This window comes from Furipterus horrens, unplaced genomic scaffold, assembly GCF_987537825.1.
Source record: "Furipterus horrens unplaced genomic scaffold, mFurHor1.1.pri manual_scaffold_5, whole genome shotgun sequence".
In the NCBI taxonomy this organism is placed as follows: domain Eukaryota; kingdom Metazoa; phylum Chordata; class Mammalia; order Chiroptera; family Furipteridae; genus Furipterus; species Furipterus horrens.
This window is the reverse complement of record NW_028327175.1, coordinates 80,853,270-80,879,617: the sequence shown is the minus strand read 5'-3', so window position 1 is coordinate 80,879,617 and position 26,348 is coordinate 80,853,270. Positions and strand designations below refer to the sequence as shown.

Genomic DNA, 26,348 nt, shown 5'->3' with positions numbered 1-26,348 from the left:
ATACTGTTATTATTTAGCATAACTCACTGGAAACATTTACTATATTCTGTTAAAAAAAAAAAAAAAAGAAGTAATTTAATAATAGCTAACTAGGCCAAGATAATGTTATACATTCCCTTCCACATAAATGAAGAATTTTTTAAACATAAAAATAAAGTCATCAGATAAGACAGATTTCTGTTTTATTTTGCTTTGTTGTTGTTGTTATTGTTTTGTTGGGATGAAGAGGGTGGCTGATTTGAACCGACTCATCCACACAATTGCTTGATTCCTTTTGAGACAAAAGTACCTTTATATAAGATGTTTTGGAGGCTACTGCTAATGATACCTGCTCATGTGAGAATAGAGTATAAAGCAGGGTAACATCTTTCTTAAGTCTTCTTGGATCTACACAATCTTCCTTAATCTAACTCTCCACTTTTATTTCCCACAAGACCCTCCAAAAACCTGTGCTCCAACCAAACTAGTGTACTCACTATCTCCCACAAATCCCACATATCTGAGGAATTTGATTCTAAATAGGTAAGGTAAAACAAGAAGCTAGAAGAAAATATAACTGAGTATCTCCTTTACCTTGAGGTATATAAAGACTCCTTTAAAAGGCATGAAAATATACTATGTAATCTTTAGTTAGTATATAAGTTGTTAGTAAATACACTTACTATAAAGAAAATGATTGGTAAATTAAAATACATTAGATTTCAGAACTTCCATTCATCAGAACACATCATCAGAAGAGTAAAAAGGTTAGCCACAGAGACTCATAACCAGAATACATAAAACCCCTATACAAATCAATAAAAGAGACAAAACTAAATTTAAAAATGGACAAGAGCATATGTCACATCGTTATACTGTACACCAAAAAGTAATACAATATCATAACAATTATACCTCAATTTTTAAAAAAGCCACCTGGTGGTAGTATTTTGCTGGGGAGAAGGAAGAAACTATCAGATTCTTATCATGCCAGATTAGATTGTTAAAAGGTTAAAAGGAACTCCAACTAATGTAATTGATCTGGAGGCCTGGCATGGTGGAATGCAAGAGGGGTAGGAATTAACAATTAGGGACATAGCCCTTCTCTGGGTAGATTTCCTGGCAATTTCCCCAGCTGAGGGAGGTACATACAAGTTGCCCAAGAGTGCCTCGGACTTGAGACTTGCTCTGATTAAAGAATGAGAGAGAGAGAGAGAGAGAGAGAGAAGAGACTTGAACGGACACTTCACAGAGGAGGATGTCCAAACAGCTAAAACTTACAAAAATATATTAGCACCCATACTCCTGGAAGGGATGGAAATTTGTACAACCATTTTGGAAACTTCTTGGCAATAAAACTGAATACAGTATCCCCTCACTTATCACAGGTATTAGACCCCCCCAGACCCCCCCAGACCCCCATGCAAAGTAGGAACCTTACATTTATTCTACACTCTTAAACCTACGTAACTTTAACTACATATACAGTACTGCAAAATCCTGCAATATAGCGAAAAATCCACGATAAATAATTAAATATAATATTAAAAATCCTGCGATACAGTGAGGCCATGATAAGTGAACCGTGATATAGCGAGGGACTACTGTATACGTATACCTTATGACCCAGAAATTCACTCTTAAGTATAATACTGCACTCAATAGAATTGTGCACATTTAAACACCATGAGATGTACAAGAATATTGATAATACATTATTCAAAGAACAAAAAATGGATGTAACTAAAATTTCTTTCCACAGAAGACTATATAAGTAAATTGTAGTATAGCAATTCAATGAAATGTTATACAGACGTTAAAATAAACTACAGTTAAATACATCATGCATGACTCTCAGAAACATAATGTTGAATGTCAAGAGACAGAAATTGAAGAACATACAGATTGATTTCATTTACATGAAGTTAAAAAATAACAAAAAGGTTTTAGAGAAAAATACTTAGGTGATAAAACTATAAAGTATAGCAACAAAGATACTACCAGAAGTATCAGAATAGTGATCACCTCTGCATGATTGGAGAGAGGAGGAAATAATTGGGAGGAGACATAAGAACAGCTTCTGAGTTAGTGGCAGCAATTTATTTCTTGATATTGGTGGTGGGTAAAAGGATTTTCCTTTTATTACAAATCACTGTGCTCCTTTTCTGTATGTGTGCTATATTTCCCCAATAAAAAATAAACAAAGGACAGCACTGTTATGTATGAAATTCATTTATTCATTTTATTTAATAATTATTTATTAAATGCTTACAAGGCCTATTATTGGCACTACATTGTAGTTGATAAAGACAGACAACAAACTAGATACATAATCATAACAATAATAATAATAAATCAAATGTACATAGAAATGATTGTAAGTCGTCAGTGCGAGGAAGAAAATAAAGCAGGGATAGGGAACTTGCGCTTGTGAGTGGTGGTCAGGAAAAGTCTCGCTGAGATGTGACATTTGAATTAATATTTAAAATAAGTGAGGGATTAAAAAGATAACACGTAGAATGAAAGAAGATATTTGTGACTTCCGGTCAAGATGGAGGCTTAGACGGACACGCTAGGTCTCCCTCTACAACTACAGTGGAATACAACTACTTCAAAACAAAGGATAACTAGAAATTCCAGAAAATAAAGCTACACGGAAGCCCAACATATGAAGTTATAAACCAGCGGTGCCATTTGGGCAGGTAAGAGTTAAAGAAGGCAAAGCTGTTTGCGGAGTGGCGGGCGGGGCGGCGAAAAATCCTGGAGGCAATCAAGCCCCTGGCAGTGCGCGACTCCAATCAAGCCCCTGGCGTGCCCGACTCCGGCGCTGGGGAGCAGCCGCAGCATCGCCTTGAACAGTGAGGCCCAGGGGGGCGGGAGGACGGATCCCGGTCTCCTAGCTGAATAACTGTGTGAATCCATCTTGGACCCCCGCCCCCACAGAAAGCACCACAGGGCTGCGAAATAGGTCGCGGACAGGCAGGCGACTCCGATCAAGCCCCTGGCGTGCCCGACTCCGGCGCTGGGGAGCAGCCGCAGCATCGCCTTGAACAGTGAGGCCCAGGGGGGCGGGAGGACGGATCCCGGTCTCCTAGCTGAATAACTGTGTGAATTCATCTTGGACCCCCGCCCCCACAGAAAGCACCACAGGGCTGCGAAATAGGTCGCGGACAGGCAGGCGCCGGCGGTCGCTGATTTGTGACGCGTACGCAGGCACTGCCCCCTGCCCCCGACAGCCGGCCCAGGAAAACAAAACGCATCTGTCAAAATGAGGCAGGCAACTATAGAGATCCCGGTGACACAACTCACCAGACAGCAGATAGAGAACCTGACAGATGAACAGATAAGAAACCTGTCAGAGGCTCAGTTCTGGGCCATTGTTATCAGGTGGCTTACAGAATTCACAAAAGAGCAGGAAAAAGATATGAAAGAAGCGAAAAACTTTCATAACGAAAGGAACAAAACCACATACGAGACAGATGGTGAGGAATCCAGAGTCCATTTCAACAAACTGGAATATGGAGAAGGAACAAGCAGTCAACCAATGCAGCGAGAGGAAATGGCAAGCAACAATGAGAGGATCAGAAACCTCTGGGACAGCTATAAAAGGCCCAACATAAGAATCATTGGTTTGCCAGAGAATGAGGAAGATGAACTAGAACTTGAAAAATTGAGTGAAAATATAATAAAGGAGAACTTCCCAGACTTGGGGAAGGGAATAGACTTGCAGGTCCAGGAAGCGAGGAGAGTTCCCAAGAGACTGGACCCAGGGAGAACCACTCCAAGACACATTATAATCAAAATGTCAAAAATTAAAGATAAAGAGAGAATCTTAAAAGCAGCAAGAGAGAAGAAAAGAATTATGTACAAAGGGGTCCCAATTAGACTATCAGCTGACTTCTCAAGGGAAACCCTACAGACAAGAAGGGACTGGCAAGAAATATTCAAAGTAATGAAAATCCAAAACCTACAACCACGAATACTCTATCCAGCGAAATTGTCATTCAGAATAGAAGGACAGAGAAAGTGTTTCCAGGACAAAATAAAACTGAAAGAGTTCATTAGATCCAAACCACTGTTATATGAGAAGTTAAAGGGACTGGTTTAAAAAACAGAAGCTAGGGAGATGAAACAAAGGCAAACGAAACAGGCAACGAGAGTGGAAAAGGAACTGTGGGTAAGGGAAACATAGTGGGGGGAGGCCAACAGGGAGGGGGAGTGGGGAGAGGGAGGGAGATAATATAGGAATTGGGGATCATGGTAGGAGGGAATGGAATAGACGGAGAGAGGTTGGGAGGAACTGTAAGCACAACTAATGGACATAATCTAAAAGGGGGGGACAACTGGAGGGAGGGGGCCACCGGGTGGAGGGGAGCAGAGGGAAGGGAAAGTGGCACAAATGTAATATTTTAATCAATAAAACACATTAAATCTGGAAAAAAAAAAAAAGAAAGAAGATATTTGTTTATCATTACCTAATAAAAAGTATAATATCCAAAAAATATAAATAATTCCTATAATTCAACAACAAAAAGACAAACTCAATTAAAAACCTAATTAAACCAATTAAAAATTGGGCAAAGAATGGAACAGATATTTCTCCAGAGAAGATATACAACATAAATGGCAATAAGCACATGAAAAGATATTCAACACAACTTTATACCTAATAGAAAGGTTCTAATTTTCTTTTAAATGGGGGGGGGGCGGGGGAGACAATTGTTGGTGAGGGTGTAGAGAAATTGGAATCCTCATACATTGCTAGTGGGAATGTAAAATGGCACAACAACTAGGGGAAACACTACCAGCTTCTGAAAAAGGTAAAACAGAATTACCTATGACCTAGCAATTCTGCTCCTGAGCACGCATACCCAAAAGAACTGAAATATAGACTCTAAAAGATACTTGTCGTAGGCAGCCGTCCGTCTCGAGAGACGATGGTGTAGCTTCTTAAGAGTCTATCTGCACCGCCGAGAATGGCTGTGCAGTCCGACTCGGGAGTGACACGGTATCTGTCTCCTCCCGTGTTGAATCGACATCTTGCAATGACGCTGGAGTGTCCTCTCCAGTGAAGCTGAAGCTACAGAGCCTGGGCAGGGTGATATGGAGGGTCTGCTGTTGCCCATGCAGCAGACCCCCCCTCTCTTCGCAGCTGAAGGGTCCAAGGGAAAGACGAGTCAATACAGCTTGGGTTCAGGTGCGCCGCAGGAGTTGCCGGTGTTGACTACAACGTCAAACCGCCTTAGGGACTCCAGCTCCGGATTTTCTGTCGGGGTTTACTCCCTTAGCCTTTCCCCTGAAGAGGTATGCCGCAAGGCAGCGGAGGTTTTTTGGAGTCAGAGTTTTCCTTCTCTGAAAAGATACTTGTACACCAATGTTTATAGCATCTTTTAAACATCTATTTAAGGCAATATGTTGGCATTTTGATGGAAATATTTTGATTAAAAGATGGCGGAGGAGGCAAGGAATATCAAGATGATACTCAGAGTAGTGTATTTTGTACATGCTTACTCTTCCATCAACCATCAGTTTAAGCCTGTTATATAATGGATTGTGTCTCCCCAAAATTCGTATGTTGAAATCCTAAGCCCTAGTAACCTCAGAATGTAACTGTATTTGGAGACAGAGTCTTTAAAGAGGTAATTAAGATACCCTGAGGTCATGAGGTGGGCCCTAACACAATATGTCTGGTAACCTTACCAGAAAAGGAGATTAGGATATGGACACACACAAAAGACCATATGAAGACACTGGAGGAGGATGGCCAACTACAAGCCAAGAAGAGAGGCCTCAGAAGAAACCAATCCTGTCATCACCCAGATCTCAAACTTCTAGCCTCCAGAACTGTGAGGAAATACATTTGTTATTTGAGCTACCCAATCTGTGCAGCCCTAGCAAACTAATATAGACCTCATCACCTTTCCTGGGATGGACAGAGAGGTCTTCAAAACAGTGGAAAAGTCATTGGAGAGTTTTACATATAAGAATGATATAAATATGTTTACATATCATCAGAACATGGTGGCAGCTGGACTGCTTGCCAGGACTTTTGGTGTATGCAAATGAACTGTATGTAAATTAAACTGATCCCAGCCCCTCCCATAGGAAACGAAAATGGACTTTGCTTGCTCCCAGAAGAAATGTTGATAGACCAAGCATGATATATTCACTGGCCTGGTGGGGGAAAAGCAGGGAGATGTAAATAACCCGCCGAATGTGTTGATGGGTAAACTCACCCTACTGAAATGTATATTTGGAAAGATGTGGAGACTGCACCTGCAAACACACAGGTGGGCGACTCCTATGGGGCCACGTAGGTAACCGAGAGTCTCCACTTCCCCTTCCTTCCCCCTTTCCCCTTCCTTCTTTCCTCTTCCCCCCTTCCCCCTTCCCTTGCTTCTACGGGCCCTCAAGTCAGTCCATCCGGAGTTTCCTCTTCCCTCTAACACCTTGCCCTGCCGTCCTTCAATAAACCTACTGTAAGATCCTGCGTGATTTCTCAGAGCAAGGCTACCTGACACATATTAATAACTCTGGCTTTTGTTTGTTAAATGAATTGCAGTTGGCCAAACTGGAGATGGATAAACTAGGTAGCAGGCTACTGCACTAGTCCAGGCAAAAGATCTAATGCAATGGCAACAGTGATAAAGAAAAGCAAAAAACTGATGTGGTTTAGAGGTAGAAAAGGTAGCATTTAGTGACAGATTTGAGTTGGTGGGGTAGGTGAGGGAATAGAAGGAGTGAAGAATGACTCCTGAGTTTCTGGCAAGAGAAACTGGATGGATATAACTGAGACAGGAAACTCTTTAGAAGAGAAGGTTTGAAGGGGAGAATCAAAAGTGCAGTTTCAGACATAATTAGCTTGATGTCTGTGAGATATCCCTGTAAATATGCAAAATAATTCTGGAAAGCCAGAAAAGAGATTTAGGTAAGAGATAAACACTCAGGAGTTGCTGATATATTGATGTTTAAAATTGTAAGAGTAGGTGAAATTGCCTTGGAAAAGAAGGCAGTATGAGAAGAGGATAGCTTGAGGCTTAACCCTATGGAATGCCAATATTTAAGGTAGGTAGGTGTTCCAAAAATGATGAGTATCACTAGCTTAATACGTTTTCTGTTTGGTATGTGCTAATGTATGGTCAGCATTTATTACATGAGTCAAAATAATTTAGTAAGTCGTCGTCGGCAGCCGTCCGTCTCGAGAGACGATGGTGTAGCTTCTTAAGAGTCTATCTGCACCGCCGAGAATGGTTGTGCAGTCCGACTCGGGAGTGACACGGTATCTGTCTCCTCCCGTGTTGAATCGACATCTTGCGATGACGCTGGAGTGTCCTCTCCAGTGAAGCTGAAGCTACAGAGCCTGGGCAGGGTGATATGGAGGGTCTGCTGTTGCCCATGCAGCAGACCCCCCCTCTCTTCGCAGCTGAAGGGTCCAAGGGAAAGACGGAGTCAATACAGCTTGGCTTCAGGTGCGCCGCAGGAGTTGCCGGTGTTGACTACAACGTCAAACCGCCTTAGGGACTCCGGCTCTGGATTTTCTGTCGGGGTTTACTCCCTTAGCCTTTCCCCTGAAGAGGTATGCCGCAAGGCAGCGGAGGTTTTTTTGGAGTCAGAGTTTTCCTTCTCTAATTTAGTAAGTATATAGGCAATAAAACTGTGTCTTATTTTCAAATATGCCTTCAATCTTCCATTTTCCAGTAAAACCTATTAGAATCATTCATATTATTAACTAAACATACACAGATTAAAAGATTTACTCTCTTTCTTCTGCCTTATATATATATAAGATTACAACCAAGAACTCACTTAGAAAATTAACTGTTTATATTGTCTAAGCTGATCTCATGCATTAATACCAGACAAACTTTCTGCATCCTATTGAAAACCCTGCAAAGTAAAAATTAAAGTGCAAAGATTAACATCCTGACAATATCTTAAAAGAGAAGATGTATTTGTTCACCCATTCCTTTTTATTTTTAATTTGTAATCCTGTTCATGAGTACCTGGATAATGGTGCTCATAATAAAAACAGAATTTAGAGGTGTTCAGAGGGCTCTAACTTGATGAAAGCTAAGAGTAAAAATAGTCTCTGCTTTCCCATTAGTTAGGAATTAGGAACATATATACATTTTCCAAGAGAGAAATGCATTAGTCTCTTCACAAATTATCCAACCAGAAATATCCTCTAAATAATACAGATATAAACCAAATAAGAATTAAACCAAATTTAATTGCTTAGCTTTCAAACTTAATTGGATATCAGAATTAGAAATGAAACAATTATCTTTTCACCCAGAAAATTATGAGTGGAGGATACTAGTAAAAGAAAAAACTACTAATATCTTGTCCTAGTTGAATCTAAATAAAAATATTTTGCTAAGTACTTAAAGAGGAAGTTTTCTCCTCTTAAGTTATAGAAATAAAAGGCAGAGATAAAATTAAACATTATTTCAAGTTCCACTGAATGAATTCAAAAAACAAAAATCATTAGGTACTGCTTATGAAATAAATATACCTATAAATTATATTCTCTATAACTATATTGTAAAGATAGTCCAGTATCTTTGCTATTATTTTTTGAGTATCTACTAATTATTATTGTTTTAAAAACTAGGGATCTAATTTAAGCTCCCATCATAGACTGAAAAAACTATGAAACTCTACTCACACATACAAGCATTAGTCATTTTGTCACCCATAATATTCAATTTCAATACACATTTATAGAGTACCGATAAAAAAATAAATAAGTCCTGGGGAGGAATATATTCTTGACCAAAGAAAGGTTTTTCTCTAGGTAGGCAGATTGCCCTTTATAGCTAAGCTCCCAACTACTGGAGAAATGTACATGGGACAGTAGGAAGGAAGGGATCCTCTGCCTATCTGTCAGATCAATGGAATCAATCCTGGTAACCAGCAGGGTAACATGTTAACAAATAGCTCTGCCTCAGAAGGTGCCAGCTTTAGAGGTGCAAGCAAAAGCATTCTGGGTAGAGGGTAAGGGCAAATTTCCACTTTTCTGTGAGGCAGCTTCATTACATGATTTCCCAAGATTCTTTCGAATACTATGACTTGAGGATATTGAAAGGCACACCTACATAAGAAAATATAATAAAACTGGTACACTGAGGTAGAGAACCACTGATATCAGTGAGAAAGAGCTTTAGCAATAACCTAGTTCAGCCCTCTTATTTAATAGGTGAGGAAACTGGTCCCACAAAAATGAACTAGCTCACGTAAAGTATGTGGCGGTGGGACTCGTTATTGTTCTCTGCACTTCATTAGTATAGAAACACAAGATAAAACAGCACTTCCACCTGTATATCAAGCCAATTTAGAAAAAAAAATTGCATAATTGCTTTCCTTCTCTAACTCATTCTACACAGAAATACATAAAGTTATGCTGAGGGTAAATATTTTGGTAAATATGACTGATGAGGTGCCAACCTTTAAATAATAGAGGTGTAATGTAAGGTTAAAGTCTTTAATTTCTCACAAAAAATTTTTTTCCAGGAAAATATATAAGCAAATCTGTCTTGGTTACATTAGTTAAAAAAAAAAACTCACTGTAAAAAAAATTCACAAAAATTAGCACAATACCATTGCCATGCTTAAAATTCTAATTACAAACAAAAATATGTCAGCCCAGAGAATGTACTGCATACAGAAATAACTACTTTCATCTGACTATGGAGCAGATTTCTCATTTTCTGTCAAGCTCTGCGATTCCAGCAGGGCCCAAAACCTCACAGGTACAGGTGGTCCTGTTGTTCAAAGAGGGCAATGAGCAAACTGAACACCCTGAGTTTATATCAAGGTTTGATAAAAGTTACAAAAGGACAACTGCCACAATAAAAGCCAAAAAGGGCAATTCCTAGGGTTAATTGAACCAAATATTTTTCAACCTTTGAAAAATACAGTTTGACAAAATGCTTATCTATTTAAGAATATAGTCAGTATGTAAACAGCAAAAGAAGATTTCAAGCATATTAGTGGGCATGCAAAAGTTCCAAAGTCTGGCCCATGACCCCTCCCTACAACCTCAACTTCTAGCATCCTAAAGCACTCTGTGGACCAGCAGGGCCAGGGTGCTTTGCACACTGCACTCTGGGTCTGTGTTCAATGCTGTTCCTGTGGTCTCCCGGCAGTGCTCCCAACTGCTCTTATGAGTGTATGTACACATACATGTGTACATGTACCATCTATTTCCTTTGCCTGTCCTAATACTTTAGTTGACATCATGCACCCTTTGCATATCTCTTACTGACTTTCCCTACTACACTATATGGAATTACCTACCTTTGTACCACAAATGTTAGGTTCTTCCAGGGGAGAGGGTATGCTTTATTTTCATTATTATATTCCAATAACCTAGTATGGTATTTAATCTTAGTACTTAATAACATATGTTTATTGAGCTTAGTTTTAAGAAAAGGAGATTGCTGAATTTAAATTTGCTTTTGCCCCCACAGGGAAAAGAATACAATATATGGAGAGTATTAAAATAAATAGATTTTGTGTAAATGATGACAATATTTTCCAGTTACATGGCAGTATTTGCCCCAATGATGACAGTAGTTCTATAGGTCTCATAACTCTTGTTTACTTAGTAAATATGTGGGCTAAATATCACAGTAAGTGAACTCCAGGTACTGACTCCCTAGTTAGCTTTGAAAAATGGCTTCTTATACTTGAAGGTCCCTGCCTCAAGCTGGTGAAAGCAGATTTGCAGTTTTGAACATATTTAGCTAAAGGACAATAGTTTTGACTTGACTGCTGATATAACAAAACAATTTTTATCATAAAAATTTATTCAACATAAAAATTGTGTAAAATTGTGCAGAAATATAGTCACTAAATGTGTAATCAGAAGTATTTACTTCAGCTGTTAAAACATTTACCCTGTTATCTGTATATGCCCTTTTCATTTCAGCTAAAATATTACTTTGTTCTTGTAAAGACTGTAGAAGGTGTTTGGCAGTCATATCATCACCATATTTTCTGTCATCTTAAAAATTATAATGTTCTATGCATGAGCAGATCACAAACTTGGAGCCAATCAAAATGCGTCTCCTAAAGTATTCATTAACTGAAATTTATTACGTGTATGCTGATATGTCATTACGATTTTCAGCTTTGGTGCTGAAATATTTAGCTATGGTTGCTGAATATAATCAAGATAAGAGGTTTTGAATATGATTACATGAAGCTCCTTAAATATAGTGAGAAATTATGTTAAGAACAGCAATGACAGCTAAAAAATGAAGCTTCTTTTTCTGTAATAAATATTATAGGTGATGCTATCTTTTTCTGGAAATTATACTTTATTCTAATTATAAGTACTTATCTGATTACTGAAGCATTATCATTACAGATTTAAAATAGCTGTATTACTTAACTTCTCAAAATGTGTGTTAGTATCCTAGCTGAGGAATTCCAGCTAACCTATAGATACCAAATTGCAATCATATTATGTTTCTAGTGTACAGTTTTAAAGACTATGAGCTCAATGCCCTTTGTTCATAAAATCACTTTATTGTATACATAACACAGAAATTTGGATGATGTGAGTGTACTTTCAAGAGCTACTATGCATTTTGCATTCTAAATTAAATAACCTAACATAATCTGCAGAGTTAAGAAAAAGGTAATAAAAAACATGTTGGTTTAATTTTTTTCTTTTTTCTGCTGTCATGTCAGTGTTCAAGGAAAAGAGGACGAATATGTGTACCTTAATGAGTATTAATTTCTCAATTTAGTTACAATTTACATTTCTTCTAAGCTAAGTGAAAACTGTTTCTGCAAACTAAAAAGGGTAAGGTCAGCATTTTCTTCATGTTATGAAGGGTGGTGAATTTATTATACAAGTGGACACCTGCAAATCCATTGTGAACCTGCAACATAATAATGGGACACCCCCTATTTTACCCTCAACACACATTGGACCAAGAATCTGAAAGACAGGCAGGTACAATAACTAAAAGTTGATTATGGGGTTATTTTAAGGTAGTGACTGCATAAAAGTAATTGTTAACTTGTAATCATGTTGTTCCACTACAAATTTTTAATTGGCAATGTTGACTAATGTGGACTGAGCTCTTTTTTCAACCATATTAGTTAGTTCCCTGCTAACCTAATTATTGGATTAAATTTGCAAAATACTCTTGGAATCATCAAATGACTTAATAATGTATATTCTAAAAACAAATCGATTCTAATGAGTTTGGCATTTTTAATAATCCTGAGCATATTAGGAGCTAATAAGGTTTTTATTTTACATTTGAAATATAGTGTTTGAGGACTATTACTATGCATTCAACACAGATAGTATTGGCAGACAGTTCAGTGTGCTTGAGTATATGGTAGAGTATGAATTTATTTTCAATTTAAGAAAAAGAATAAACTGGAGAATTTAATTTATAATTTTTAAAACAGATGAATTAATGGAAATACTAATATACCATACAACTCACCCATTTAAAGTATATAATTCAATGGTTATAGTATATTCACAGGATTGTGCAACTATCACTACAATTAATTTGAAAGCATTTCTATCGCCCGCAAAAGAAACTCCATACCCTTTATCTATCATCTATCAATCCTTCTAACTTGTTTTTGCCCATTGTCCTAGGCAACCAGCAATATACTTTCTGTGCCAGTAAATTTTCCTATTTGCCTGGCTGCTGTGGCTCAGTGGATTGAGCGTCGGCCTGCGAGCCAAGTGTTGCTGGTTCGATTTCCAGTCAGGGCACATGACTAGGGTGCACGTCAGGTCCCCAGTTGGGGGTGCGAGTGAGAGGCAACCACACAGTGATGTTTCTCTCCCTCTCTTTCTCCATTCCCCTCTCTCTAAAAATAAATAAATAAATAAATAAATAAATAAATAAATAAATAAAAACAAATAAATTATTTAAAAAAAAGTTACAGTGCATGCATACAATAGACTCATAGTTATAATTTTTTTTTTCCCTATTTGGGAAACAATATAAATTTTAAACAGATTCCCTAATGTACAGCATTATTTAAGAAATCAGCTATAAAGAAGTGGAGCTCTGCAAACACAAAAGCTGAGGAATGCCTTGAGAGGTAGGATAAAAACTAGAAAAGTGCTATCATGGACCCTAAGGAAAGAAAGTTTTAAATAGAAAAGGGTGATTCAACTTTCAAAGGCTCCCAAGAATTAGCTAAGACAAGGACTAATTCATTTTCATTTTAGATTTAATGACAAGAGAATATTACTGACATCGGAGGAAGTATTTTTAGTGGATTGGTGGGGAGAAGGCAACCCCAATTGATTAGAGAGGTGAATATAAAGTGAGAAAGTCAAATGAATATAGACCAGGGGTTGGTAAACTACAGTCTACAGGCCAATTCTGGCTTGCTGTCAGTTTTTGTAAATAAACGTTTATTGAAACACAGCCACACTCATTTGTTTATATACTGTCCATGGCCATGTGTTATAATAGCAGCACTGTATTGTCTGCAAGCTTAAAATACTTTACTATTTGGCCCTTTGCAGAAAAAAGTTTGCCAACTTCTTTTGTAGACAAAGGTCTTAAATTATTAGTTCTATTTACCAAAAGTGACCTAATAAGCATCCATATTCCACATTTTGTTCACTTTTGCCAGTTAAAAAGGACCCGTTGTTTACATGTTAGTGGAAGCCAATAAAGTCAGCTGTGTTGAATACAGCATAACTACTCATGTCAAGGTTGAAATTTCAGGCCTTCCTCACTACCATCTGATGCACTCTTATTTTAGAGGAAAGGCTGGTGACAGCCACAGAGGCTATTAGATCATATCTTTGAAATAAACAGAATACATCATTTAGCAGTTCTTATTTATATAAAATTTCAAAGATTAGTAAAGTCTTACCTCATGCAAGTTTATGTAAGAGAACACAAATGAGATTTAAAAATTGATATTAAAAATAAATTTTGCCAAAAGTTTTATCTCTTTTCCAAAGTTTATTAAATGTTCTTTTTCAATGATTAATTGCAAGTATTTCATTTTAATGAATCAGATATTCATATAAACTCCATAAAAATTTTGTTTGTTAGCTTTAAAACTCCAGTTTACCTCCATTAAAAAGAAGCCAAAGGTTTCAATCAGAAACATTAAAACTGGACTGTTCAGCTTTTGCTTGTTACATGTGGTCCTTCCCTGGAATGACTCATAACATAATAAAGTTACACAATTTGGTTTAATATTAGGTATCTGTTGATGATTAGAGGGGCTAAATGCCTCTCTAGTCTAGTCATTAATATTAGTGAGTATTGTGACCTACGCCAACTTAATAAAATAAATCTTTAATATCCTATTAAGAAGTTCTCAATAATAATTTTGAACTTGAAGTTACTTTATAAAATTCTTTTACAGTGCTGAAAAACAAAGAAGGGTTTCAAGGGCATTTCCCATCCTGAAAAGGAAAACAAAAATGACAAAATTGTGAGGGCATTGATCAAACATCACTTTTTGATTACAGGTTACATTGGGCTTTGAAATCATAGATTCATAGATTAGGGAATTAAGACATAGATTATTTCATAGTTGAATATGAGAACAGGTTAAATCTATTTAACCCCGAGGGGATTACAAGTAATTTCTACTTTCAAGTTAGATCTGAGTTAAGAAATATAAAATTGAAAATGTTGGTGAAATTTACCCAAATAATTGTGAAAAAGTTACTCATTTGTGTCATAAAGTAAGAAAAAGTCAATGATAATTTTAAAAAGAATGTTTGTGTGAAGCAATGTTATTTAAGGTAGGATTAAATAATGACTTAAGGGTTTACCTTTTAGACATTTATAAAGAGACTGGCTTAAATACAAGTTTGCAGAAACTTGTAGAAGCAGCCAAGGACTGGGTTGCAAACCAGAACTCTTCCAAAGAGACACAGGCTCCTTGTAGGTGGGCCAGACTTATTTGAAACCAGAATTATTGGTAACAGAGCTTCTTAGAAGTTGGTCCTCCAGATGGTTGCTTAGGAGTAATAACCATATTATTGATCATGATGTCAATTTGGTCTTGATTTGGAATGTTAACCCAGTTCATGCAGAGAGAGCTTATATTAGTAATAAACCCTAACCTTCATTTGGGAATGCTTACCAAAATGATTACATAAAAAAGCAGTCCCTTCCCTTCCTTTTTATCCTCTATACCACCACCTCTTCTAAAGACTTATTTCTCAAAAATTGGAATGCTCAATTTGCTTAAATTCTCTTTCTTCAGTCTCATCATTCTCTAGATCATTCTAAATACAGATGCCAACTCAATTTTTAAAGTGCCACTTTCATTAGGTTGCTCTTCTACTAAAAATAGTCAATATCTCCCCAATTACCAACAACTGAAGTTCTATCTCTTTTGTCTAGAAGTCAACACTTTCCATAAACTGGTCCCAGTGTACCTTTTACTTCTTACTTATAAAATATTTAAAATGTTAAAATTACAGGGACTGGTATAACAGATATTTATGTAACCCAACACTTAGATATAACTCATATTAACATTTTGCCTTTAAGGAATACAGTTAAAATCTGCCACCATTCATCCCATTTCCTCCCCTTTAATAGAAGGATAAAAGACTTCCTAGAAATAAAAATAAAAAGTAAAAAATTAGACAATGAACAAAAGACTTACACATGTAAAAATATAATTATTAACTACACCAAGATTAGAAGAATAATTTTTTAAATGCTATCTTAGTCTGGAAAGTTGAAAATAAGAAAATAAAAATAAAATGGCAATTAATACCTGTTTTACCTTCATTTCAAATTTGTGTTAGAGGTAAAATTAGGCCTAGTTTGGAGACAGGATTTGAATTTTCAGGAATGGGGTAAAGAGGATCTACTAATTTTCCAACCTCCATCCCTTTTTCCCCTAACAAAAGGTAGAGAAAACTGGCAAGGCATAGATAAGAGGGGATGAGAGCCAATTATCTTCTTTAATAACGTATATGGGTGCAAATGAGATGTATTACAATCTAAGGAATCAAAATAATTGACAAAATCATTTATCCACATATAATTACATTCATGGAAAAATAGGGAAGAGTTGTTTAAGAAGAGGCTAAAATATCTGAAAGAGAATCAGTATAGTATATAAATGGTGGTTTTAGAAAAAGATAAATAACCCTAAAATTAAAAATATATAAATTATTATATAAAGCCATAAAATTTAACATGAAAATGCTTGAAAAAAGTATCAGGCAAAAATATGGCTCAGACTAATCCAATTTTTTCTAACTTAAACTGAGTAAGATTTTTTATTTTACTTGCTGCCTGAAATCAGAAAGTTAATATCGCCTATGAAGTAAAATGTGAAAGTCAGAAGGAGAAATCACAGTCTGCATAATGACCTTAATAAAACTTGGTTCACAAATTGGGGCAGTGAATCACAGGTTTGGTGGGGGGCCCAAGATTTCTCCAAGTGTATCAGCTTTCCCCTGACAGGCCTGGTAGGAAGTCTTTCCTCTAGAAATATTATATTCAGAGAATACTATTACAGAACTTTAAAATAAGGTATTCATATGCAACCATTCACATCACAGTAAAAATGAAATTCTGTTGTCTGCAACTCTTCTTAATGTTGTACTTTAAATATTGACAGGTTATGGCAAGAGATTTAGATTAAAGAGTATAATAGGAGTTCTTTAGAAGGTAGGTTTAAATGTTGCATCAACTCAGATTTATTAGTTCAGCTACAGATAATGTCTTCTAAGATTAGATATAAAACAACTTAAAATCTATAAAATATTTTGTAATGCCTTTATAAGAAAGTGATCTTAATTCTTATGACCTTGACCAGATCCAGTTTAGATAACTACTTTCCATTGAAATTTTCTCCTACAGCTAAAAAAGAAAAATGTAACAACTCAATTTTAAAATAATATATAATTTGGATCTGTAATGTATTAATACCACAAAAATGAGGTAAAGTTTCCAATTATAAATGAAAACATATGCATTATATTGAAGGGTCTGTGTAAGCACAAAGATTCTTTTTTTCCATATAGTCAAATTAACTTTGGCCACGCTAGTTTCATTTACTTACAGAGTAAAATATACTTTAATATTTGATGCAATTATTAAATATGCTCTCTGTCCAAGCTTACGAAGTCTTAGGACCACTATTCTCTTTGTCTTCAATCCATCCAACTGATCATGGACTTCTTTTTCTAGAATTTAGACCCTTCAACGAGTCTTCATTTCTCGCAGAAGTTCAAACACCCTAGGTTGCACATCAGTCCTTCCACAATTCAAGTTGAATTATCTCCTCCCTAATACCTCTGCAAGGATGCTATACAGATTTGTTCATTACTAACCTTGAATACTTCTGTATTTTCTCCAAACAATGCCTTTGTTCCCAATGTCCCCTCCAATGAGAATATATTCCTTTAACTAACTTCTACGTGGCAAATTCTGCCATTCTTCAAGAGTCTGCTAAAACACTTCTTCCGTGAGGCCTTCCACCATCTCTCAATAGGAACACATTGCTCCTTCTGAGCCAATAGTGCAGCACCAAACACGTTCGGTCTGTGCTGCATTTTTCCCTCTGAATACAGCATCATTTTTCTAGTTTAATGAAATTTTAACACAGTGGTTAAGAGTATGACTTCTGGTGTCAAACTGCTTGTGTTTTAACCTCTTCGGAAGTCACTGTCTTGAGCAAACTGAAGTGTACTATGCCTCAGTTTCCTCATTTGTAACATGGAGATAATGACACCTACTTGACACTGATATGAAGATTAAACAGGATTATGTTTAGAAGCACTCAAGCACTTAGGCTAGTGGCCTGGTCTAGTATTCAGGAAGTAGTCAATGATTGCAAGTGTTTACAATCATTATCATCAACATCATCATTTTTATGCTCCACTATACCTAACTCAGGGACTTGAATTTAATAAATGCTTGCAAAGTTGAATAGAATTTTTTTTGACTTCTCAAACTGAATGGAAAATAAGCCACATGTAAAATGCTTAGAGGGAAAACAAAACTCTGTCAAATGTAGTGTTTTAAATAAGCAATTAAGTAGATAAAAGTATATACACAGTCTTGTAAATGTCCAAATAAATTATTTTTTTGAAAATGTGTAAAAAAACTGCCTCAAAATAACCTAAATATGACTACAATTCTGAAAGCTATTTTCATACCAATATAGATTGTCTGAGAGGCTTTCTGTATATAGTAAAGGTTGATGTCAATAGTATCAGAAGTGTATGAAAAAACCTAAATTTCAAGGAGAGTGAAAAAAAGAAACTAGTACGCAGAATATTATGTTCTAGGCAGAGAGCGCGCAGAGTTGGGTTCCTTTCCCACATAACATGGCTTCATATTAAAATAGCAACTTCAAGCTATTTTTAGATGTGTCTTTTGAAGACAGACCACCAAATAATGCAAAACTGTTAACTGTTTTGTGAAGTAGATAAAATGTCTTTAATAGAATGAGTCTAAGAAGTTCACTTTCACTGGTGACTTAATCTATAGATTAAGCCTCAATATTAATATCAGAAATATTTTTACTACTCTTTTGCATGAACACATGAAAACAAAACAAAAAAATTCCAAGTACTCTGAATATAGTCGGTATCTGAGATTTTCAAGACATGAACTTATTCATGGTAAACATTATATGCCATTTATACAATACAGATTTCCTTTAAAGAAGTAAATATTATTCTCAATGGCAAGGCAAATAAATGATGTCTGACACTAAAAGAACTGACCAACCTTTGCATTTAGATAACACCTACGTTCAAAGGGGCTCAAGACATTTGGCAAAGCCTGACAGAAGTGGTATATCTCTCTTCATCAAGCTCCTAACTAGGAAAAATCCATGCTAAGAAGGGCAAATGAGAAATTAGCAATATGATGAAGGATTCACACCCAACAGTCATAAAGGAGATTGTAATGATATGTCTGTTATGTCAACAGGTGGGTCAAAACTGTAGGCTTCTATTTTCAAATTAGGCCTTGATTTGTCTTTTACATGGACACTGTAGTTAATGTTCCACCTTCTGTTAAGAGAGGAGACTTAGAATTGCAAAAAGTCAGATCTTTGTATGTTAAGTGCTATAGTGGATGTAACAGTAATATTAGGTGCTATGAAATGAATTGTAAAATGACAGTTGTATCTAAGTGAAGGGATATCTTGATTAGCTGGACTTTCACTGAGCAATAACTTTTGTAGCTACTTAAGGGAATGAACCAGAATATTAAATAGTATTATGGCTTCATATATATGTTCAAAATTTGATCTGAATTACAGTTGAATAAACCTGCAAAATAAAACCTCTTTGTCCCAGCACCATGGTCTTTACTTTAATTACTAGGATTCATTGAAGGAAAATGTACACCTCTCTGAGAACACAGAGCTAGATGGATCCTTTATGGCAAGATGGAGTTGGAACCTGGAACGATGTGACTTGATGTAGGGGCCACACTATTAGTTAAAGGCTCTGAAACATGGGTATTTTAAAACACCAGGATAAAGTCTTAACTTTCTCTAACATTTAATCTTTACAGGAATTATGGATTACTGCAATTTAAATACATCTTGGTGTTTAACATGTGTGTATTTTTTTTTAAGTCCCCTATGAGCAAAATAAAAACTATTTATTCTTGATAATGTATGTGTGTGTATAAACAGAAACTTGCATACATATTAGTGAAGAACTCCTATAAAACTATATACATTTTTAGTAACAACAACCAAATATCTGACCTAATTTCAAGTTTTTTCTTTGCTAGATTAACTGTTCTATTACAAAGACTAAAGTGAGCATTTCCAAATTACTGTTTTCAAATCTTATACTAATTTTTAAAAAGGTAACAATGGTGCCTGATAAAACACTGGCCATTTTTAAATGCAAGATTGAAAAATATTTTACACAGAAATATTGCCCAGTATTGTACAAATAAGCCTAATTTTATTTCAATTTATTTTGAAAATGAGTAACAAAGTTATTAAAAATTTCACTTTACTAGTAGAAAATATAAAGAACAGAATACATAGGCATTTATTCCTTAGCTTATTTCAGAGTAGAAGACTCCAAAGTGCAGAAGAACAAAGCTTGAAGAATCATACTACCTGATTATCAAACTATACTACAAGGCTACAGTAATCAAAACAGGATGGTACTGGCATAAAAGCAGACATAGTGGAACAGAGTAGAGAGCCCAGAAGTTAACTCATATCTTTATGGTCAATTATTATTTGACAAAGTAGACAAGAACATCAATAAATGGTATTGCGAAAGTTGGACAGATATGTGCAAAAAAAAAAGAAAGAAAAGAAACTAGACCACCTTCTTATACTATGTGCAAGAATAAATTCAAAATGGATTAAAGACTTAAATATAAGACTCAAAACCATAAATTCCTAAAAGAAAACATAGGCAGTAAAATCTCAGACATTGCTTATAGTAACCTGTTTTCTGATATATTTCCTCAGGTAAGGGGAACCATCAACAAAATTAAAAGACAATTCACTGAATGGGAAAACATATTTGCCAATGATCCATCTGATAAGGGGTTAATATCCAAAATTTATAAAAAATTTATAAAACTCAATACCAAAAAATCCCCAAAAATCTAATTAAAAAACAGGCATCAGACCTGAATAAACACTTCTCCAAAGAGGACATACAGATCACCACTAGACATATGAAAATATGCTCAACTTTACTAATCATCAGATAACTACATATTAAAACCATAATGAGATATCATCTCACACCTGTCAGAATGGCTATCATCAATAAATTAATAAACAACAAGTGTTGGTGAGAATATGGAGAGAAGGGGACCCTAGTGCACTGTTGGTGGGATTGCAGATCGGTGCAGACACTGTGGAAAACAGTATGGAGGTTCCTCAAAAAAGTAAAAATAGAATTGCCTTATGACCCTGAGATTCGACTTTGGGAATATATCGAAGAAACCCAAAGTACTAATTGGAAGAATATATGCACCCCTATGTTCACTGCAGTGTTATTTATAGTAGACAAAATTTGGAAACAGCCCAAATGCCCATCAGTAGATGAGTGGGAAAAAGTGTGCTACATTTACACAATGGACTACTACCTGGCCATACAAAAGAGGAAATCTTACCTTTTGTGACAGCATGGATAGACCTGGAAAGTATTATGCTAAGTGAAATAAGCCAGGTGGTGAAAGATAAATACCATATAATCTCACCTAATACAGGAACCTAACGAACAAAACAAACTAGCAAAATAGAACCAGAGGCATGGAACCAAGGAACAAACTGACAGTGACCAGAGGGGACAGGGAAGGGGGAAAAGGAGGTAAAGAAGGGGAAGAGTCCAGTCAAGAAACCAGTATAAATGACCAATGGACATGGACAACAGGATGGGGATTGACTGTGGGAGAAGGGGTGGGCTGGGTGGGGTGGGGAGCAATGGGGGAAAAAGTGGGACAACTGTAATAGAACAACAATAAAAACAAACAAACAAGCAAATATAAAGGTGATAGTATCTCAGAAAAGATATTAACATTTTTGTAGCTAAAATGTATGAGAAGTATATATATTTCTGAGAAGTGCTTCTAATATATGCACAACACTCAGACCCAGACATATATAATACATGTCTCTAATGAAATACTGGGAGGAAAAACTTCAGGTGATAGTGACCCACTTAGTTTTTCCTGTATGTTCTATCTTTTAGACTATAAAATTTGTCAGGTTAAAAATAAAGAACCTTACTAATATATGAAAAGAATGTACACCAACACCATTCTAACCTTACTAAAAAATAAAAATAACACAAGGAACATCACCATCACTCCACCCATACCCTCCCCAGTAAAAATCAAGAAAATCCTCCAAATATCTGTAGAACTACTTAGTATTACCCTGGCAAATTAGGAAAACTTTAAAAGGAAAAAGCAATTGTCACATCAAGATTTTCAGATTCAGTATCTCCAGGGGTACACCTTTGATTTCTGATTGCATTCAACTTTTCTGTTCAATAAACAGTTTTGAACATTATAATCAACTTCTTTTTAATCAAAACTAGTCATACTGGCAAATTAGGTAGTACTGAGAAATGTATTTCATTATGGTAGCTTTCTTTTTAAGTATGTTTTTAATCAGTTTTGGATGCAGGTGCAACTTTAAAAGAAAATCAACAAATTTCCATGGGATACTGATTTTTCTAAAGTAGGAACTGGTTTTGCTAGAAAAAAGTAGAAGACAAAAATAAAATCAAATTTTGTATGTCTCCATGAGGTAGTTCGTATACAAAGCAATCTTACTGATTTATTAATAATTTATAACTTTCACAAAGGCTATTTTTGAATAATTTAATGGAAATAACATAATACTTATACCATAAATAAACCAGAACTATGTAAACTAAAATATTTCTTCATTCTCTTCTAAATACCTATCAGCACACTTTGTTTCAAAATACAATTGTGAAAAATATGACAAATTCAAGCCCGAGGTCTAATTTTAAATATGTTCACCTTCCCAAAATGCAATTAATTAAAATGAGATTATAAACAAATCAATCTGCCCACTTTAATACTTTAATTTACTTGTACAGATTGGCTATTGCTTTGCATGAATATTAATATACCTGATTTTCTCTTTTTATTGAACCTTGCCTAGAATAAGGTAGTGAATTCTTTATAATCCTCTTTACATTTTTTAAACATTGGTAAGTTTAAATTTACCAATCAAAATGCTGATATGTCATGCTACTTTTGAAAATAACATGCCAAGTTAATAAAATAGGTCAATACTGAACCCTAAATATATCAAAATAATCCATTTGTTATCATAAAATAAAAATATCACTTAAGCAAATTCTTCTTACAGAGGATGATTAACAGTAAATATTGCCCAAGAAATATCTTCCAAATCAATAGTTTAAATATGCTTTCTTGCAGGGAAAAAAAAGAATGCAGAAGAAAGTTAATGCTAAATAAATGACTTTTGTGAACTAATTAAGCATTATTTATATTTAGAACATATTTCTCTTTTAAAATTGATGCTAAGCCTCCTTCAATGGTTTCAAAATCTTTTTAGTTTCTCTTAATTTCAAAATCTGTACTTTTACATTTTATTGAAGAGAAAATGGATCAAGTTGGCAAAGGAGTCAGATACATTTACCTCTTCCCTTTCCTCTCAAATACCCATAGAGTATATTTTTAAATAGAAGATACATTAATACTTCAGGTAAGAAAGAAATAATACCATTGTGTTCCAGAAAATCTGAGAAAGTTTTATAAACTAAAAATCTGAGGATATTTGATTAAAGAAAAAAAGTCAAATCAGCTAAAACTGTAGCTAAAACAAACAAAGGAGAAGCTACTGTAGAGGCTCGGAGAAAACAGACTTCATTGTCAATAAATAACAAAGGCAGGAGTATATTTTCTCAAACGTAATTTCTGACTGTGGAGAGTCCTGGAGTAAGGTAGTGGGATTAGAGGAACAAAACAAAGTGGCAGGTCGTTTATGAAAAGGGAGTCTCAGACCCAGATGAATCTTCTGCAACAAGGAACACCCTGCCCATTCATACTCCCTCCTTTTGCCCTGCAAGTCATTGGACGAAAGCTTCTGTAATAAGAATTTTCACTCATAGACACAGACAACAGTATGGTGGTTACCTGAGGGGAAGTGGAGTGGGGGGGTGTAAGAAGAGGGTAAAGAGGAGATAAAGGGTGATGGAAGGATACTAGACTTTGGGTGGTGAACACACAATGCAATATACAGATAATGTATTATAAAATGCACACTTAAAAACTACATAATGTCACACAAATAAATTCAATAAAAATTTAACAAAAGAATCTTATTACCCTAAGAAATAAAAACAGATGGGTTCATTTGGGCTGAGGAGTTAATACTCTCCAGCCATCAAAACCATTCAATTTCAGTTTTTAACTATACATACTAACAACCAAGAATCAACAATCATTTGAGAAAAAAATTAGTAAGGCACTGAATTTATACTGAAGAAATAATAGTTAGGCAGAGTAAAAGAAACAGAAGAACACTTTAAATATAATTGACAGTCTCAGTAAGATGAAAAAACATAGCATATAACCAACAACAAAAATAGACTAATTTGAAAAAGAGTTCTACAAAATTAAAAACATGCCTGATAAAATAAAGGCATGTTTTTGTTTAACCAAGCAAAGCCTAAAAAATGAACAGAATATTTTAAGGACCCAGCTAAGGATCAAATTATTGAGCTAGATAAGAATAAGAGATTCTCCATAATCCACAACAAAATGAGAAAACATGAAGAGAAATGGAAGACAAATTCAGAAGCTCCAGTAGCTACCTAATAGAAGGGTCAGAAAGAACTGAGTAAAAAAGTAACCACAGAAATAAAAAAGGAAAATTTCCCTTAGCTAAATATAAATTCAGGTTTTTAGGCAAAGGAGAGCAGAGGCACCCAAGAAGAAAACTAATAAAAAGAGACACTTAATCACATCCTAGCGTAGTATCAGAACTCTGTGAACACAAATTTCAAAATCTTCTGGGGGAATTGTGGGAGGGCAGATGGAGAGAGGAAAGGAATCAAGTTATCTACAAAGTTATGAAAATCATATTGCCATCAGAATTCTTTTTAGCAAATATCAACAGAAGTCAATAGAACAGTTGCTTTAAAATTCTAAGGTAAAATTATTTAAATGCAGACTTCTGTCAAGCCTAAATGGCAATCAAGTGAAAGAGTAAAGACATGTTTTTAATCACGCAAAGACTCAGACTAGCTTAAGACCTTCAGATACAATATAAAAGAATTACTAGCCCTGACTGGTGTGGTTCAACGGATTAAGGGCTGGCCTGAGAACTGAAAGGTCACTGGGGTTGATTCCTGGTCAGGGTACATGCCTTGGTTGTAGGCCAGGTCCCCAGTTGGGGGAGTGCGAGAGGCAACCAATCAATGTATCTCTCACACACTGATGTTTCTCTCCCTCTCTTTCTTTCTCCCTCCCTTCTTTCTAAAAATAAATAAATAAAATCTTTTTAAAAATTACTAAATGATTAATTCTAGTAAAACAAACAAACAAACAAAAAATCAGTGAGGAAGATGTGAAGTAAATTGTGATGTCCAAACCCAGTAAAACTAAATTTACTAGATTACATTTAGTAAGACTAAATTCAAATACATATAATGTTTAAAAATAACAACCTAAAATTAAAATACCAAAGTATTTTTGAATGACTATCAGGGAGGAGGAAATACATATATACTAAAAAAACTCTATAGAGATCGTTAGAAAAGAATACCAACATTTAGTAAGAGAAAAGCTTATGGATGTCCTCAAAATATTCCTTTATTCAGTTATACAAAGTTACCTGACAATGGTTTTAAAAAAGAGCCAATTTCTGTGCCTTTAGATTTAATATAAATTTGGTTTTCTCCATACATACCCATGTTTGTACATCAATACCTCCTTACTGGTGTATAAACATCACCACCATACTTCTCCTGGAACTGCTGAACCCTCTTTAAAACTAGTTACACAAAAATAATCATACTGGGTTGGCTAAAAAGTTCGCATGGCTTTTCTGTAAAGTAAAAGACATATTTTTCATTTTCACCAGTAACTTCATTGACTTGGATATTTGGAATATGTTGGATATCCCTCATGTGGTATAACATTGATTGTTCTTAATTAATGTCTTGATTTGGTTGCTATCAACTTCAACTGGTCTACCTGACAGTGGAGCATCATCCAGCGAGAAATTGCCAGCATAAAACTTCGGAAACCACTTTTGGCACATTCAGTCAGCACCTTCTCCATACATTGCATAAATCTTTTATGGCATTTCAGTTGCATTTTATCTTTCTTGAAGTAATAAATCATAATATGCTGAAAATGTTGCGTATTTCTTCCATTGTCCACATTAAAATGGCTACACAAAAATTCACCAATTTTGATGTTTTTTTGAATGTATGCCGATATAACAGGTCTCACAATACAATCTAACAAAATTGTTTTGAATAAAGTTAAAGACAACTAAGCACTACTAGAGTCATCTTACAGAAAAAAAAAAAAAACAACTTTTTGGCCAACCTAATATATGGCCTTGAAGGTCCCATATGGAGAGAATCAAATAATGAAATCAGGCATACAAAATTGTGACTCAGAAATCTTCAGTATTAATGCTTAGAAAACTTTATCTTGGAGTTACATTATATAAAAGAAGTCCATATTTGAGAATCTTCAAATTGCCTTCTGCTAATGTTCTAATTAAAATTGATCTGAACCCACCAATACAGTCTTCATTTTGTTCAGTAAATAAGTTTGATGTCTTCTTTTTCTTTATGGTAAATTTACCTTATTTAAAAAAAAATAAACTGGTATTTGCAAAAAAGAACACAA

The 26,348-nt window shown here is 35.3% G+C and overlaps 1 protein-coding gene across 3 annotated transcripts in view; it reads right to left on the bottom strand.

Moving 5' to 3' along the window:
• The window catches only part of COMMD10 (COMM domain containing 10), a 190,365-nt gene that overhangs the window by 4,222 nt on the left and 159,795 nt on the right, over window positions 1-26,348 (bottom strand). Inside the window, exon 6 of one of the 3 annotated variants that reach the window (XM_090276607.1) lies at window positions 12,510-12,831. The exons of the other annotated variants lie outside the window; for them this stretch is intronic. Coding sequence (XP_090132733.1) covers window positions 12,751-12,831 — 81 coding nt within the window. The 3' untranslated portion in view covers window positions 12,510-12,750. Of the gene's footprint in view, window positions 1-12,509; window positions 12,832-26,348 lie in introns of those variants that run through there. 3 annotated transcript variants of the gene reach the window in all.